Consider the following 17,514-nt stretch of genomic DNA (forward strand, 5'->3'; position numbering starts at 1 on the left):
TACCCCATCCATGTACAGACTGAACAACCATGGAGACATGACATCCCTGTTTCAAATCAACCTTCAAAGAGAAAAATTCACTCACTTCACCATCCACACGCACTGCAGCCTTAGCACCATCATACATACTCTTCCCAGCATTCAACAACTTTCCATCTACTCCATATATTCTTAATACTTACCATAATCTTTGTCTATTCACCCTGTCATATGATTTCTCCAAATCCATGAAAGCCGCATACAGCTTCTTTCCCTTCTCTAGAAACTTTTCTACTAAAGACCTAACAATGAATATCTGATCTACACAACCTCTTCCCTTCCTAAAGCCTCCCTGTTCTTCTCCAACTAATTCCTCTGTTATTTCCCTAACTCTGTCAATATGTATCCTACCATAAACTTTTCCTATTATACTAAGAAGACAAATGCCCCTATGATTACCATACACTTCTTTTTCCCCCCATTCCTTTGTACAAGGGAATAATAATACCTGACTTCCAATCCTCCGGGACTCTACCTTCCTCCCAGGCCAATCTGCACACTCTCCACATCCATTCTACGACTATCTCTCCCCCATGCTTCAGCTTTTCACCACACACTCCATCAATACCTGGGCCTTTCCCCAATTTGACTTTCTTCATTGCTTCCACAACTTCTGTCCTACTGATTTCTTCCTGTCTTCTCACCTCCCTCCTTCTCCCAGCCACTTATACTCGCATTACTTCCATTCTCTATGTTCAACAATTCCTTAAAGTGTTCTCTCCATCTGCTCACTTTTTCTCCCTTCTCCACTAGTAATATACCATTTTTATCTTTCACTCCCCTACTACCTTCACTGCCATCCTGTCTTACTCTCTTCACCTCTTTCCAGAACATTTTCTTAATCCCTCCACTTTACACTCAAATTCCTCATCCACTCTCTTCTTACTCTCTTATTAATCTTTTCACCTCTCTCTTCCTTTCTACATGTAACTCTCTCTTCCGCCTCTCAACTTTTTCCACGCCCCTATTTCTCATCCATTCATTGTATGCTTTCTTCTTTTGTGCCACAGCCTGTCTCACCTCTTCATTCCACTATGCTGTTCCATGCACCCCCTTCCGTCTTCTCCCTGTGATATCTCATAGGAACTGAGAAGTAACCACTCTCACTGCCACAGCACACAGATGCCATCCTGATACTAAAATTCAAAATTAGGCATGAAGCAACTGCCACATATGCCAATCTATGATTGATGGAGATGAAAACAAAAGCGCCAATCAGCTAAAAAAAAAAAAAAAAAAAAAAAAAAAAAAAAAAAAAAGTCAGCCTCCGCGCATGCCTATTGGCAACCAGTAATGAACATGTGAATGCACAGGAGCTCTCTCACAGCACATGAAAGATCTGACACAAGCTAACTTCTGAAATGTGGAAAAATTCTGCAAAATTTATGACCCTGTTATTCATTTTCGACTGTGTTCAGCTATTAAAAATACTCCAGATATGGAGATCGAAAGATTGGGGATGATTAACATTTGAAATTCTTCAGATGTCTGAAACTAAAATATCCTGAGAGAACTGCAAAATATGGTGGCCCTACGTCTCCTTAACCCTCCTCAGGTAGACGTCTGTCCACCCTTTCGCCTCAGGTAGACCTGGGTCTACCAGACCCAGGTCAGAAAACAAACTTTTATTTATGACAGATCCGAACATGGTATGACATTCTTCAATGTATATGCAATACAGCCATGTAAATAAACTTAATTTTTTAATTCATTATATATTTTTACCTATTAAAAAAAAAAAAAAAAGTCCTTTTTAAATATTCAGGGAAAAAATGAAAACAACATCTGATTGTAACTTTGTGTGGTGCAACTGGCAGAAGCATCATGGAGCTTCATGGTGTGATGTTGGGGTGCCTGAAGCTGCGACATTATTTGCCATCAGGGAACAAAATAAAGCACCCTGCTCAGGTAGAGCCGGGTCTCTGAGACCCCCCCCCCTACACCGGAAATGGAGAAGAGTTCGAAATTGCCCTTTTACCCTTACATGGGTACAAAAAGTCAGGCAGCTATTGGGGGATACAGGGTTCCCGGGTGTTTAGAAGGTAGTTTACCTAACAAACTGTGGTGGAAGGGTCTCAGAGACCCGGCTCTACCTGAGGAGGGTTAAGGATTACCAGGTCCTTCTGGTTCACTCTTCCTAAGTATCCGCATCCTTTACAATTCCTCCTCTTAGCACCTGCTCCCTCTGATCCTCCATATTCATCACTTTCATTAAACAGCCCCAACCCAAACCAGAAAACGTACAACTCTCACCACAGCACTAGCGTGGATACCAAAAAGATTATGACAGCCTAAAAAAAAAAAAAATCCAAAGAATCACCGTCTTCCAAAAACTACAATGCCCAGTGAGCTCCCTTGCTACATTAACCTGCTGAAAATTGAATTGGTCAACTGCTTACCTCATTTTCCAAATAGTTTGCAAATACCATCCGACATGATTCATTCTGTGAACACAACTCTGATATTCTTGTCCTAAATACATTGGTGTCCCCTGCCATCTCCACGACACATGTGAAGCCGCAACTCGCGATATCACGTGTAGCGTCAAGGCAACCAGTCCTCACCACATGTAAACATTCAAGTTTCTCACAGTCACATACTACTGTAACGCCAGATATTTCCAAAAAAATTTGTATTACATCTACAAATATGAATTATATTTCTAAGGTATCTATGGAGTAACTGTTAGTTTTAAATGCTTTAAACAATTTTTAGATATAGAGCTGCAGATAATTATGAAGCCTTTTATTCCAACAATTAACCATTTTATCAATTACATATTCAGTACTATAAAATTGATAAGCAGCACTGTCACCATAGAGAAGCCTATGGATATTAATTAAAAAAAATATATATTACACCGTACGTCAATATATATATTGTCTTGCTTTTCTGTCAGTTAAATCTAAGAATTTTTACCTTAACTCACATAACAATATATTTTGTTTCTTCCTATAAGTATCAGTAACATTACTTTTTTCTTTTTTTATTTTCATCAATAATGAGGTAGAACTCATTCGGCTTCGGATTGTCGTGCTCGATATCAGCAAATAAATAATTATATTAATTATACTTACATAATTCAACCAACGTTCTTATTAAGTTAACCTACTTTAGTGTGTTCTCGTATGACTGTCAAGACCGAATTACTTCACGGTCAAACAGCACAGCTGATTGCTGGCAGCCTGGCTGCCGCTGAGCTGAGGTTACAAAACAAAAATGGCTCTCACGGGTAAGAGTTGTATTATTCTTCAACAGTACCAAGACTTTACCAATGTTAAGCTCAGTAAAATTGAGAAATATGATTTTTGTGGGATTTCGTGGTTATTTTTATGTCTGGAGCTACTGAATAACCCTTAAATGAGCTTGAGAGTTCAGCCGGGACAAGTACGTTAGCATTTTACGATCAACTATAAAACTGTTCATGGGCTGGCCGTTCGAAAGGAGACTGTGGACCATAACATTGAACCTGAGATCAGAATTGGGGAGGCAAAACCCCATTTTCTTTTTATTCCTTCCCATACGGGTGCGGCCTCTCCATTTTTCATATTAGCAACTGTACTGGGGATAGAGGGGTTTTCTAGAATACTCCCCCAGTATCACTGCTTGTTGTATGAGGCGACTAAAAGGGTTGGTGGAGGGTTAATGCCCCTCCCCAGAAAACAGCTAACTAAAAAGACAAACAAGAAGCCTCGAACAAGGACTGACCAAAAGATGACTACTAAGGACCAGACAAAGGACATGGTACGTAATGAGTAATATTAAAGGTTTACGTACCATTTTATCATCTTCATAAAGTTTACCGTGAATTAGGCCAATGCATTCATAATCTGACTGATCTTGTTGTACAGTTTTCATGCTATTTCCAAATAAATTAAGTTTTACACTGTTTAACTGGTATGGAGGAGTGGAAAGCAGTTTCGTTGCAACAGATGGAGATGGTAGATCTGAAGTATTTTTTTTTGAACAGCTCCTGATTATTGTGTGCTGTGTACTACTGGTCTGAGTTTAGCCTCCTTAGGGGATAATTTCTTCTTTCTATTTTTCCATCTTTCCATCCATCCATCATTCAATCCTTTGTTGCTCCACGAGGAGCATAGAAGCCCAGGGCTAGGCAAGTTGGTTCTGATATTTAAGATGAGAGTAACCAGCCTCACTCATCCGTGAGTGGCATTACGAGAGCAATAAACCTCAACCATCCCTTGGGTATAAACCTACACCAGCTCAATCCGATTGGAGCACCTTAGCTACTCACCAAACCACCAGGCGCCATAATTTAGTTATATGGTTACCACCCAGCATAGTAAATGGTTTCCTGGTATGCAGGAAACCATTTGCCTTGTCACTGAGTGTAGAGTCACCCATAGGCAGAAGGAAGAGGAAAGAATGAAGGAAAGAAAGACTTGAAAAAGTGTAGTATTGTCTTCTATTCAGTGTTTGATTACCTGAATTAGAAGTTTCATATAACATCTTAGTTCCTGAATGTATGGTTGCAGCATTTCTCTAATCTGTTCTCTTTTGTGTACATCTATGGGACACATCAAAGTGAAGTGGCGAAGACTTTCCTCTGTGCCTCATGTAATTAAGTTGCATTTTTATTCACATGTTTGTTTCTGCATGTAGTGATATGCTGTTTTCTTCTGTGGAATATAATAAATGTACGCATCATAAATAATTTCCTCCAGTGTACTGTATAAGTTTTCCCATTCTTGTTAATATATAGGCCCAGTTTTCATTACAAATCTTCCATCCACTTCCTAGATGTCTCCCTGTATTCTTTAATCTTTTTTTTTTTCTGAATCTCGATACCTAACATTATTATTTCCACCCAAGGGTCATTGGTAAACATCAGGAAGGTCATCCGGTCATAAAATGCTACACGCTCCAAACCAAAGTCCTCTACCCAGAGGCAACGCCTTAGCCCTTATCCAAAAAAAGGGTACCTGGCGTAAAACTCACATTTTTATACCGGTACTGTATTTTTTTTTTTTTTTAATTACCCACGATGTCTTGAATTCCTTGTAGTGCAGTCAGTAGTAGTTTCAGCAGATCATTGATCCACCCCATGTGAATGTGAGAAACGGTTAGGGTGATGGATAGTAGTCTGTGCCATATCGTTTTCATTTTTAAAGGCTCCAACATGCTTGCATGTGTCAGCCTTGGTCACCTAATGGCGGCTCTCCACGCTGCACAATCCATTGCAGCCTCCCTGTTCAGTCCCTTAACCCTGAGGTCACACTTAATTACCTCATCCCATGTCTTTCTCGGTCTACCCCTCATAACCCCACCCCCAATATTAACACTTCTCACCTTCCTCACCCAATTATCATCCCCCATCCTCTCCACATGTCCAAACCATCTCAATCTACCTCTCCTCATCACAACACCAATACACTCCAGTCCCATCCTACCTCTCAACTCTTCCATCGTAAACCCAGCCCCTCCAGGCCTTGGACGCAGGGACGCACTGCACATCCACTTAATCATTGTCATTTCTGTACGTCTGAGACGGCGAATATCTTCCTCCTTCACTGCCCAGGTCTCACTACCATACAGCATTACACTCCTAACACATGCTGCATACAAAGACCCCTTTGCACATAGGGAGAGTCCTCTCAATGTCAGGAGAGGCAAGAGCTCCCCGAACTTCTTCCAACCACTTCTCACCCTAGCCACAGAGCTAGCTCCAACCCCACCTCCAGCACACAACATGTTTCCCAAATAACAAAACTCTTCCACACACTCAGTAATGCTTTTGAGTCTTTAGCTACCTGTGTTGCATTTTGGCAGTGTGGCGTGTCAGTGTACCCCAGGTGGCTCGGGCTGTCAGCAGTGCGGTTGTTGTGTCAGCACGAAACAGGAGTGCAGCAGCTGATGCCAATCCCGCCCCTGTCAAGTACAAGCCGTACTCACCCTTCCAGAATACATCCAATGCTGCTGAGTATGCAGTTGCAAGGCTTGATGATTTACTTAATTGGGGACGAAAAGTAAGTACAGGATGGCATAGAATTAGGGTATATAGTTATTGCAAGTACAGTATATATATTTATGTTGCAGGTTTTTTATATTATACATAATATTATGAGTAGATCATTCACCATGCTAGCATGTTTTTAATACTTCCTAAGACTTTTCTCAATAGTGCACATTTTCCCAAGCATCTGTTTAAATACTGTATGTTATTTATTTATTTATTTTTAGCTTCTATCTGCCAGGTAACATCTATACACGTCACAATCAGGTGCTATATGGCTGCCAGGTAGCGACTATACACACAGGTGTCTTCTCGCCACCATTTGAACCGGCCGCCATTTCGTCTTAGCACCAAAGAGTTGGGAGGGAGTCCCTCCATAGCACACAGGCAAGAGTCAGTCTGTCCCGTGGTTTTACCAGGTGTACAATGATGTCTTCATGTTCCTATTTGTTTGATTCCATCTGCACTGACTGTAGCCAATGGCATCATCCACCCCTGCCAAGTCTCTTTCCAAGAATACTAGAAAAGGGCTTAGTGATAGTGCCATAAGGCATGCCTTGGATGCCACAGAGTCTAGTTTTTCTAGCAGTGGAGAAGTTATCACATTGAGAGCAAAGCCATAGTTGGCGCCGCAGGCAGACGCACGAACACATCTTGTGCTCACACCAAAAATTGGTTCCCTTCCTTATGTCATTACTCGTCAGTGCAATGACTCACAGACCTGGGAATATTGTCATTCGCAAGAGGAAGAGTTGATGAGAAATATGGTCTTTAATTTGTTTCCCTAAGTTCTGTACTTTCTGAAATATTAAGGTTTGAAAACAAGCAATTTCTGGGAAATTGCCTGTAGTGAGGTAATGACTTAAAAATAGCTCGGCGTTTGGGAATTAAACAAATGAATTGTAGTATTAGCAGGCCGCTTTCTTTTCATAATTTTCACTATCTACCTCATCCCACTCACGACACTTCTTTCCATTTCCAGAAGGCATGTTTAGCTTGGTATAAGTAATCCAGAGTGTGTTTTAGTGCTCAGAGTGTTGGGAGTGCTGTAAGCTAGTGCATTTGTGTTGTGGTTTTGTATTCCCATTTTTGTTTAGTGTGTGAAGTTCATATTGTTCGTATCTTTTATAAAGGCACCAGCGTGCTTGCATGCATTGGCCTTAGTCACCTCATTGCTTGATCTCTGGTAGCCTCCCTGTTCAGTCCCTTATCCCTAAGGTGACCTCATCCCCGGTCTTTTCAGTCTGCCTCTCACAAACCTACTGGCGACATTCACACTTCTAACTTTCCACACCCAGTTGTCATCCTTCATCCTCTCCACATGGCCGAATCATCTCAGCCTTCCCCTCTTTTGTCACAGGACAGATCCAATACACTCCAGTCCCATCCTTCCTTTCAATTCCTTAGTTGCAAACCTAGCCCTGCCAGGCCTCACATTCAAGGACATACCACACATGCATCAAATCATTGTCATTTCTGTATGTTTGAGCCAACACATATCCTCTTCCTTCACTTCCCAGATCTCACTACCACATAGCATTACACTCCTAACTTCCTTTACTGCCCAGGTCTCACTACCATACAGCATTATATTTCTAACACACGCTGCATATGAAGATCCCAAAGTACGTAGCCCTCTTGGTATCTTGAGAGGCAACAGCTCCCTGAACTTCCTCCAACCACTCCTTATTCTAGTGGCAGAGCTAGCTCCAGCCCCACCTCCAGCACATAATGTGTCCCTTAGATAACAAAATTCTTCCACACATCCAAGGGACTTACAAGCAAGATTAGTCGTTTAACACCTGTCATTCTCTATATGGTCTCCTGACACACCACGCACATGAAATCAGCATTATCTCGCAGTCCACCTTTAATACCAGTACACAGCTTAGGCACCCACTTATCACAAATTCTACACAAGGTGGAGTTACTTCTCACACCCCTGTGGCAAACTGCACATGGCCACCCTCCCTCTGCTTTGACAGTACTGTAACCAGCTCTAGATATCATCACTTAAGTTTTATCCACATTTGCTCTCAAACCCTTGTCCCCCATTCCATCTCTCCACTTCCTAAATCATTCCTTTCATTCTGTGCAGTCAATACAAAATTATTAACATAGAACATCTCCCATGGGAATCCATTTCTTAAGTCATGTGAGAGAGCATCAAGCACCGTGACAAACAGGTAGAGGCTCAAGACTCAGCCCTGATGCACTCCAGCATTCACTGAAAACTAATCACTCAAATCTCCATTCACTCTTATGTGGGTGGAAGTAGCCACATATATAGCCGTAACCAGGGCTGTGGAGTCGGAATCGGAGTCAGAAGCAATTATGGTGATGCTGGAGTCAGAGTTGGAGTCGGTAAATGAGTCCCAACTCTGACTCTGACCACCAACATAGATGTAGATGTAATGTGGAGCTATTGCCTTTCAAATGACAGCTCCTTCGGTTTATTTCTTGTTGCTGCTGCAGTCTTTTTATTCTTTTGTCTCATTTTCCACATTTTATTTAGGACTTGTTTGTTGTTCTGTTCTTCATTTATGTTGAACATAAACACAGGTGCTGCCATTTGTTGACACAATGACAAGAACAGAATGTAAATAGACATTGTGATCAGCAGATTTCCCACTGAGTGAAAGTGTCTAGATAATTTTTTGATTCTGTAATCTAGAGGTGAGGTTCTTTAACACAGAATTTCCAGGAACGAAATAGTTATAGTATAAATTGACATGGAAGCATATGCAAGTACCCGTAAGCTGCGAGATGGGAATTTTGAACACGTGTAAGTCAGTGCAACCCACCTATACACCCAGCCTCACTTGATTAGCCGTGCTACAGTGATCTTAAATAAGGCAAGGGAGAGCACAACACATTGTAAGTGCATGAAGTAGCTCATATCCATAGGCATGCCAACCAATTTATATTACAAAAATAACAGAAGAAACTATAGAGGAAGAACTACGCTGAGTTTTGTGCTAGGACATGGAATCAGGGTATTATAGTAGCCGCAGCGAGAAATGAACGCTGTGGTGGGGCAGCCGGTCATCCGGGGATTCCCACACTGCAGCCATATCCACATGTCACCGACCATCGGCCACCGCTGCAGCCCCACTCCATGATCCTTACCCTGTGTCTCTGGCTTTCTCTTTCTCTCTCGGTTTCTATATAAACTGGTGTATTTCCGAAACTAATTATGAAATTATTATGACTTTTGTTCCACACCACCTTTGAGGTAAAAATCAAGGAGAGTTTTCTGTATAAAGGTTTCCCCCCCCTCCTAAATGTGGCATATGAGCGGGGGAGTGCGGCCTTGCCGATACCTCCGCCTGACCTATAATTATACACTCGCCAGAACTGACCTGCCCTCAGACAAGGGGGGGGAAACCTTTATACAGAAAACTCTCCTTGATTTTTACCTCAGTGGTGGTGTGGAACAAAAGTCATAATAATTTCATAATTAGTTTCGGAAATACAGCAGTTTATATAGAAACCGAGAGAGAAAGAGAAAGCCAGAGACACAGGGTAAGGATCATGGAGCAGGGCTGCAGCGGTGGCCGATGGTCGGTGACATCCTACCTCTATGGTCGGTGACATGTGGATATGGCTACAGTGGGGGAATCCCCGGATGACCGGCTGCCCCACCACAGCGTTCATTTCTCGCTGCGGCTACTATAGTGCAGTATATCATAACCACCAGGTAATGTTTTTTTTTTTTAACTTTCCCAGATTGTAGATACAGTGATATCAAGCATTTTTCACTATATGATACGTATGGCAGTCGGGCATAATCATGGAGCTAAAAAATTCTAAGGAAATATTCAGGTGAAGTGAGGTAGAGACAAATGTGATGGGTGGATGGGGGTGTTGATGCTGTGGGTGGGTGGGTGGGGGGGGGATTGAAGCTCTGAACTTAAAAGTAGCCTGACAATTCACATGGTTGTGATGGAGTGACATCACATGTAAGTCATCATGGCAAATTTATTATAGAGGAAGTCTTGGGTCGGAGTCAGGCACACAAGAAATCAAGGAGTTGAAGTCCAGTGTTTTGGGTACCGAATCCAAAGTTCTAGCCATAACCACTCTAACCAGCCACTCCTCAATCCCAAGATTTCTCATTGGCCACTTCACTACCTCCCTAGGGGTTCCGTCAAAGTCCCTCTCCAAATCAACAGAAACTAAGTACAGATCTCTTTTCTTTCCAATATATAGGAAGAATGTGATAATTAAAGTGGCAAATCAGATAAAGAGGGATATCATAGGTGGGCAGTGTGTGAAGAATGATGATGAAAGAGAGGTACTGGTGAACAGGAGGATATTAAAGATGCCTGGAGAGAGCATTATAACCAGTTGTTGAATGTGGTGTTTGACCGGAAGAGGGAAGGTTTGGAGCCAGCAGATCCAGTGTTTGGCCCTTGGCCTTTGTTTGATGTTGCTACTGTGGGCAGGGCAATAGCCAGGATGCAGGTGGGGAAGGCAGCAGGTGTGTCTGGATTGACTGCTGAAATGGTGTAAGTCTTGGGAGATATTGGAGTGGGGTTAGTTATTGATTTGATAAGTATGATTTTACATAAGTTTGTCATCCCAGATGGGATTGGCTGAAGATTGTAATTGTACATGTGTACAAGGGGAAGGGTGATACCCTGGAAAGAGGAAATTATAAAGATGTGAAACTGTTGGACCAGATAATGAAGGAAATGGAGAGAGTTCTAGAAGGTATGATTACAGAATTAGTGAAAATTGATGAGATGCAGTTTGGGTTTATGCCAGGCAAAGGGACCTCTGATGCCATATTCATTGTTCAACAGCTTCAGGAAAAATACGGCATATAGAATAGAAAAGGGATCTGTACTTTGTTTTTTGGTGATTTGGAGAAGGCCTTTGACAGAGTCCCTAGGGAGGTGGTGAAGTGGGCAATGAGAAAGCTTGGGATCGAGGAGCAGCTGATTAGAGTAGTTACGGCCATGTATGTGGGAGCTTGCACCAAGACAAGGGTGAATGGAGATTTGAGTGATGAGTTTTACATGAATGGTGGTGTGCCACAGGGGTCAGTCTTGAGCTCCTTGTTGTTTATCATGGTACAGTACTTGAAGCCCTCTCATGTGACTTTAGAAATGAGCTACCCTGGGAGATGTTGTATGCCAATGATTTGGTCATTCTATCTATCTATCTATTGCCAGACGCCTCAATCTCGTTTGGGGTGGCCACAAACAAATCTCCTCCAAGTCGCCCTGTCCCCCGCCATTTCACTCCCCTGCTCCCAGCTCACACCCCCCTCTCTCATATACCTCTCCACCCCATCCCTCCATCTCATCCTCGGCCTCCCTCTCCCTCTTTCCCCCTCCACCTCACTCACATACACTCTCTTCATCAGTCTTTCACCCTCCATCCTCTCCACATGGCCAAACCACCTCAGTGTGTTCCTCATAACGCTTCCTATCACATCCACATCCACACCACAACGCTCCTTTATATCCTCATTCGTCAGCCTGTCTCTCCATGTGACTCCACAGGCTCCTCTTAAATAACTCATTTCCACTGCTCTCACTCTTGACTTGTGTCCTTCCAACAACGTCCAAGCTTCACTTCCGTACGTTAGAGTTGGTATCACAATACTGTCATGTAGTAACTTTTTCACTTCCATGCTCACTTCCCTGTTTCTTATCACTGCTTTCAAGGAACCAGCAACCTTTCTTCCCTGCTGTACCCTTTCAAGCACTTCACCCTCCAAACCTCCATCCTTACTCATCACACTACCCAAGTACTTAAACGTACTCACACTTTCCAATTCCTCACCATCCAACCTCACTGTACATTCACTGACTTCACCTCTCTCAAAGACCATCACTTTACTCTTCCCTACATTCACCTTTAGATTCCGTTTCTTACACACTCTCCCAAACTTATCCACCAAGCCTTGCAGCTCTTCTTCGTCTTCACTCAACAACACAGTATCATCTGCAAACAACAGTACAGGGAGTTTCCAAACACTATCTTCTCTCACCATGGCCACTCCAACATCCACTACCCTACCTTGTACCTCTTTTATTACCCCATCCATGTACAGATTGAACAACCATGGAGACATGACACATCCCTGTTTCAACCCAACCTTCAAAGAGAAAAATTCACTTAGATCACCATCCACACGCACTGCAGCCTTCGCACCATCGTACATACTCTTCACAGCATTCAACAACTTTCCATCTACTCCATATATTCTTAACACTTTCCACAATCCTTGTCTATCCACCCTGTCATATGCTTTCTCCAAATCCATGAATGCCGCATACAACTTATTTCCCTTCTCTAGAAACTTTTCCTCTAAAGATCTAAGAATGAATATCTGATCTACACAACCTCTTCCCTTCCTAAAGCCTCCCTGTTCTTCTCCAACTATTTTCTCTGTTCTTTCTCTAACTCTGTCAATAAGTATCCTACCATACACTTTTCCTATTATACTAAGAAGACAAATGCCCCTATGGTTGCCACACACTTCTTTTTCCCCTTTTCCTTTGTACAAGGGAATAATTATACCTGACTTCCAATCCTCTGGGACTCTACCTTCCTCCCAGGCCAATCTGCACATCTTCCACATCCATTCTACTACTATCTCTCCCCCATGCTTCAGCATTTCACCACACACTCCATCAATTCCTGGGGCTTTCCCCGATTTAACTTTCTTCATTGCTTCCACAACTTCTATCCTACTGATTTCTTCCTGTCTTCTCACCTCCCTCCTTCTCCCAGCCATTCCCCAACCACTTATACTCGCATTACTTCCATCCTCTACGTTCAACAATTCCTTAAAGTGTTCTCTCCATCTGCTCACTTTTTCTCCCTTCTCCACTAGTAATCTACCATTTTTATCTTTCACTCCCCTGCTAACTTCACTTCCACCCTGTCTTACTCTTTTCACCTCTCTCCAGAACATTTTCTTACAGTACCTCCACTTTACACTCAAATTTCTTCCAAATTCCTCATCCACTCTCTTCTTACTCTCTCATACTAATCTTTTCACCTCTCTCTTCCTTTCTACATATAACTCTCTCTTCCGCCTCTCAACCTCTTCCACGCCCCTATTTCTCATCCATTCATTGTATGCTTTCTTCTTTTGTGCCACAGCCTGTTTCACCTCTTCAGTCCACCACGCTGTTCCTTGCACCCCCCTCCGTCTTCTCTTCCTTCCACACACCACATCACATGCTGCACATATTTCTTCTGTAAATATTCTACACACACCTTCCACGTCTCCCATCTGCTCCAATTCATATTTGCCCAATCATTCCTCCACTTCTCTCTTATACTCTGCCTTTTTCTCATCCTCCTGTAACCTTTCCACTCTCCTTGCAACTACTCCTTCCTCTCGTCTTTCCCTTCTTCTATTCCTCCAACTTTCTTGTACTTTAATTCTGGCCATCACCAAGTAGTGGTCAGAAAGTCCACTCCCCCAACCTCTATACACTCTTGCATCCATTACACATCTTCGCATCCTTTCATCCACACACACATAATCAATCATTGCCTTCCTTTCATTCAGTTCACCACCCACCCTTCTCATCACTCGCCATGTATACCTGTGAATCATTTTATGCCTGAAGAGGGTATTGGCTATCACCAACCCCCTCCCAGCACAAATGTCCACTAACGCACTCCCATTCTCATCTATCTCAGCAGGGACACCCGACTCACCAACTATTCCATCCACCTTCACATTCCCACCTTTACCATTCATATCACCAGTCAAAAACACTCTCTCATTCCTTCCAAACTTTTCCATGCACACTTCTACATTTGTCCAGAACTCTTCTCTCACTCTTCTAGCACGATCTTGCGTTGGCGCATACACACACACAATCGCCCACATTTGTATTCCAACTTTCAACTTTACCCACACAATCCTTGACCCAACTGATCCATATTGTCTTATGCTCCTCTTCCATCTTTTACTCACAACTAAACATACTCCTTCCTTTGCCCCCTCATTCTCACCTACTCCTGCACATATACCCCATCCATACTCCCATTCTCTCCAACTTTCTCCTCCCCATTTTGTTTCAGTTATTCCACATACATCCACTTTCGCATCCTCAAGCACCTGATTGCAAAGAATGAAAGGGAGGTTGAGGAAATATTTAAGAAGTGGAAAGATGGTATAGGGCACAAGGGCTTGAGAGTAAATGCAGATAAAACAAAAGTGATGGTATCTAGGGTAGGTGGTGGTACTGTAAAAGAAGAGGGAGAGTGGCCATGTGTGGTTTACCACAAAGGCGTGGGAAGTAATTCCATCTTGTGAAGTGTGTGTGACAAGTGGGTGCACAAGAAATGTAGTGGTATTAGAGGTAGACTGTAAGATAGTGCTGATTTCATGTGTGTGGTGTGTTGGGGAGAGCATTTGTTGATTGTCAGCCATAATGAGTTTGTTCTTGCTGATGGGTCTCTGGAGTGTGTAGAAGAGTTGTGTTATTTGGGAGACTTGTTATGTACTGGTGGGGATGGGGCTAGCTGTGTGGCTGAAGTGAGGAGTGGTTGGAAGTTCAGGGAGCTGTTACCTCTCATGACATTGTTAGGGCTCTCCCTCCATGCTAAGGGATCTTTGTATGCAGCATGTGTTAGGAGTGTAATGCAGTATGGTAGTGAGACCTTGGCAGTAAAGGATGTTCACAGGCTCAAACGTACAGAAATGACAATGATTGGATGGATGTGCACTGCGTCCTTGAGTATGAGACCTGAGGAGGCTAGGTTTATAATGAATGAGTCGAGAGGTAGGATGGGACCGGATTGTATTGGTGTTGTGATGAGGAGAGGTAGATTGAGATAGTTTGGGCATACAGACAGGATGGAGGATAATTGGGTGCAGAAAGCAAGAAATGTTAATGTTGGAGGTAGGATAGTGAGAGGTAGACCGATAAAGAGCTGGGACGAGGTCATTGAGTGTGACCTCAGGGATAAGGGACTGAGTAGAAAAGCTACCAGAGATCGAGCAGCACAGAGAGTTGCAATTAGGCGACCAAGGCCGACGCATGCAAGCATGTTGGATCCTTTAACCCGTTAACTGCTGTATACAGCCTGGGCTGTTCCGAGTGCGACTGCTCAATACAGCCCTGGCTGCTCAGGTGATTTTCGAATATAGTGCCATGGTGACCAAGGCCAACCCATGCAAGCATGTTTGAGCCTTCTAAACCAAAACCGAAAAAGAAAAAGAAAAAGAAAACCAAAACCATACATTCCAATAGGGACTCAGACATTTCAATGTTCATCCATGGCTGTACCAAGGTAAATATTGAGCTAACATTTTGTTGCTATATACTTTGGCATGTGTTCTCTCAATTCCTAAGACAAAATTTGGCCTTTGGGAAATTTCATTTTTACTCCTGTGTCTGCGCACCACGGACACCTTCAAAAAACTGCCATGAGCTGTTAACGGCTGAAAAACGAAACATTATTTTTCCTAAAGCTGGCGGACAGTGAATGTGGCATCAGCGTTCCCTTTGCCTGGCATAAATCAAAGCTGCATCTCATCAGTATTCCGTCTTTCCCAAATCATACGCTTTAGTACTCTCTCCATTACCTTCATTACCTAGTCCAAAAATTTTATGTCTGTGTGATTTCCTCTTTCCAAGACATCACCCTTCCCTTTGTACGTGTTTATAATCACACCCTTCAGTCGGTCATCTGGGAGAGCACACTCATATACAGTAAATCCTCGTTTTTCGCACCATGGATGCTTCGCCAAAACCACGCAAAACGTGAAACGTCGAAATGTGAAGTTAAGAATCAGTGGGAAAAATAGAAGAGCATTCCGATGGGACATGTACCTACCCTATCATAAAGCACTATAACACCAAACAGGCCCCTCCCAGAATTTAATGAAGAGTGTTTAGTAGTGCTAAAACAGCAGAACACAATAAACATGTACCTGAAAAGACATTAAAGCTGTTATAAAGAGCTGCAACACCAAAAATCCTTACCGGAAATAAAGTGAAGACTGGCTTGAGTGGCAGGTGAAGATGTGTTGAGGGTAGATGGGCTAGTTACTGGGTGACATGGGTCTCCCTGGGGAAGCCCCATCACCTGTACCGAAGCCCTCGAAGTTGAACACAGGCTCCAGCACCACCACTCCTCTCTGTCCACTTCTCCTCCTTCATCCACCCCTGCTTGCATGTCCAAGTCTTGCAGAATAGCAGCTACATTCTGTCTCTCATGAAAACATCGTGTGATCCAGGCTTGTCTCTGCTCCTGTATGTTTCTGTTGTAGACGGCCATCACTTGAGACTTCAGATCACTCAAGGTCGATATCAACCCGACAAAATCTTCCACAGGTATACCCACTAATGTTTGATAATATTCAGCTTAATCCTGCATCATCCTTGAACATGCTTGGGGTTTCATTTGCTCGGGACTTGTCTTGGAAAGATCATATTACATCTCTTGTAAAATCTGCTTCCAAGAGATTGGGTATGCTAACCCGACTCCGTTCCTTCTTTACCCCTGCACAATTGTTGACTCTATACAGGGGTTTTATCCGCCCCTGTGTAGAGTACAACTCTCATGTGTGGGGAGGCTCCCCACATACAGCTCTTCTCAATAGGGTGGAGTCAAAGGCTTTTCGCCTCATTAACTCTCCTCCTCTTACTGACTCCCTTCAACCTTTGTCTCTTCGCCGCACTGTTGCATCTTTATCTCTTTTCTATCGCTACTTCAATGGTCACTGCTCCTCTGAACTGTCTGCATGCATTCCTCCACCCCTACGACGGACACGTAGCACTCGTCTAGCAGCAAACCCTCATCCCTTTTCTGTCCAACTCTCTAATGCAAGGGTTAACTGTTACTCCCAGTCCTTCATTTATGCAACAGGTCAACTCTGGAACTGTCTCCCTCTGTCTGTATTTCCTACTTCCTATGATCTCCAGTTTTTCAAACGCAGTGTGTCCAGGCATCTGGAAATGATCGGATCTTAAATTTGGCTCTCTCTTATATTTTGTTTTTCTCTTGGAAGGATTAGTTTTGCAGGCTCATTGCCTTTGGTTCCTTCTTCCTCACATTAAAAAAAAAAAAAAAAAAAAAAAAAGGATGTTGATAGCCTCAGGCATAGTCCTGGTGTATGCATCAAAGGTAGTTCCCATGTCGGTTATGGTGGACAGGGTGTGAGACAATTTCTGTGTGCTCATCTTGTCCTCTGCAGTATGCTCAGGCCTTTCATTCTCCTCTTCATTAGAGTTCATCTCTTCTGTTGTGTCTACCACACCTGAGTTTAGGTTGTAGTGTGTCAAGTGTTGTCTTACAGCCATTTCGTCCACCTCTGCTGTGTCTTGGCTTGTGTTTCTGATAGCTTCCACAGTGGCCGCCAGAATGTCTTCTTCCTTCTGCCGCTCACCTTCTACAGTCAGGTGAGGGAAAAGTTTCTTCCACCCGTGTGCTATAATGGCTGGGGTAATTTTGTTCCAGCTTTTGACCATGGTATCCACTGCAGTTTTTATGTTGAATTCCTTCCAGAACTG

The 17,514-nt window shown here is 43.1% G+C and overlaps 1 protein-coding gene across 1 annotated transcript in view; it reads left to right on the forward strand.

Moving 5' to 3' along the window:
- Nucleotides 1–3,204: 3,204 nt before the first annotated feature.
- LOC145406832 (NADH-quinone oxidoreductase subunit B-like) overlaps nucleotides 3,205–17,514 on the forward strand; it is a 49,034-nt gene continuing 34,724 nt past the window's right edge. Inside the window, exons 1-2 of the mRNA XM_080277932.1 lie at nucleotides 3,205–3,271; nucleotides 5,830–6,026. Coding sequence (XP_080134058.1) covers nucleotides 3,259–3,271; nucleotides 5,830–6,026 — 210 coding nt within the window. The 5' untranslated portion in view covers nucleotides 3,205–3,258. The remainder of the gene's footprint in view (nucleotides 3,272–5,829; nucleotides 6,027–17,514) is intronic.

The sequence above is a fragment of the Coenobita brevimanus genome, chromosome 71 (genome assembly GCF_032717465.1).
Source record: "Coenobita brevimanus isolate Jiangsu-jjx chromosome 71, ASM3271746v2, whole genome shotgun sequence".
In the NCBI taxonomy this organism is placed as follows: domain Eukaryota; kingdom Metazoa; phylum Arthropoda; class Malacostraca; order Decapoda; family Coenobitidae; genus Coenobita; species Coenobita brevimanus.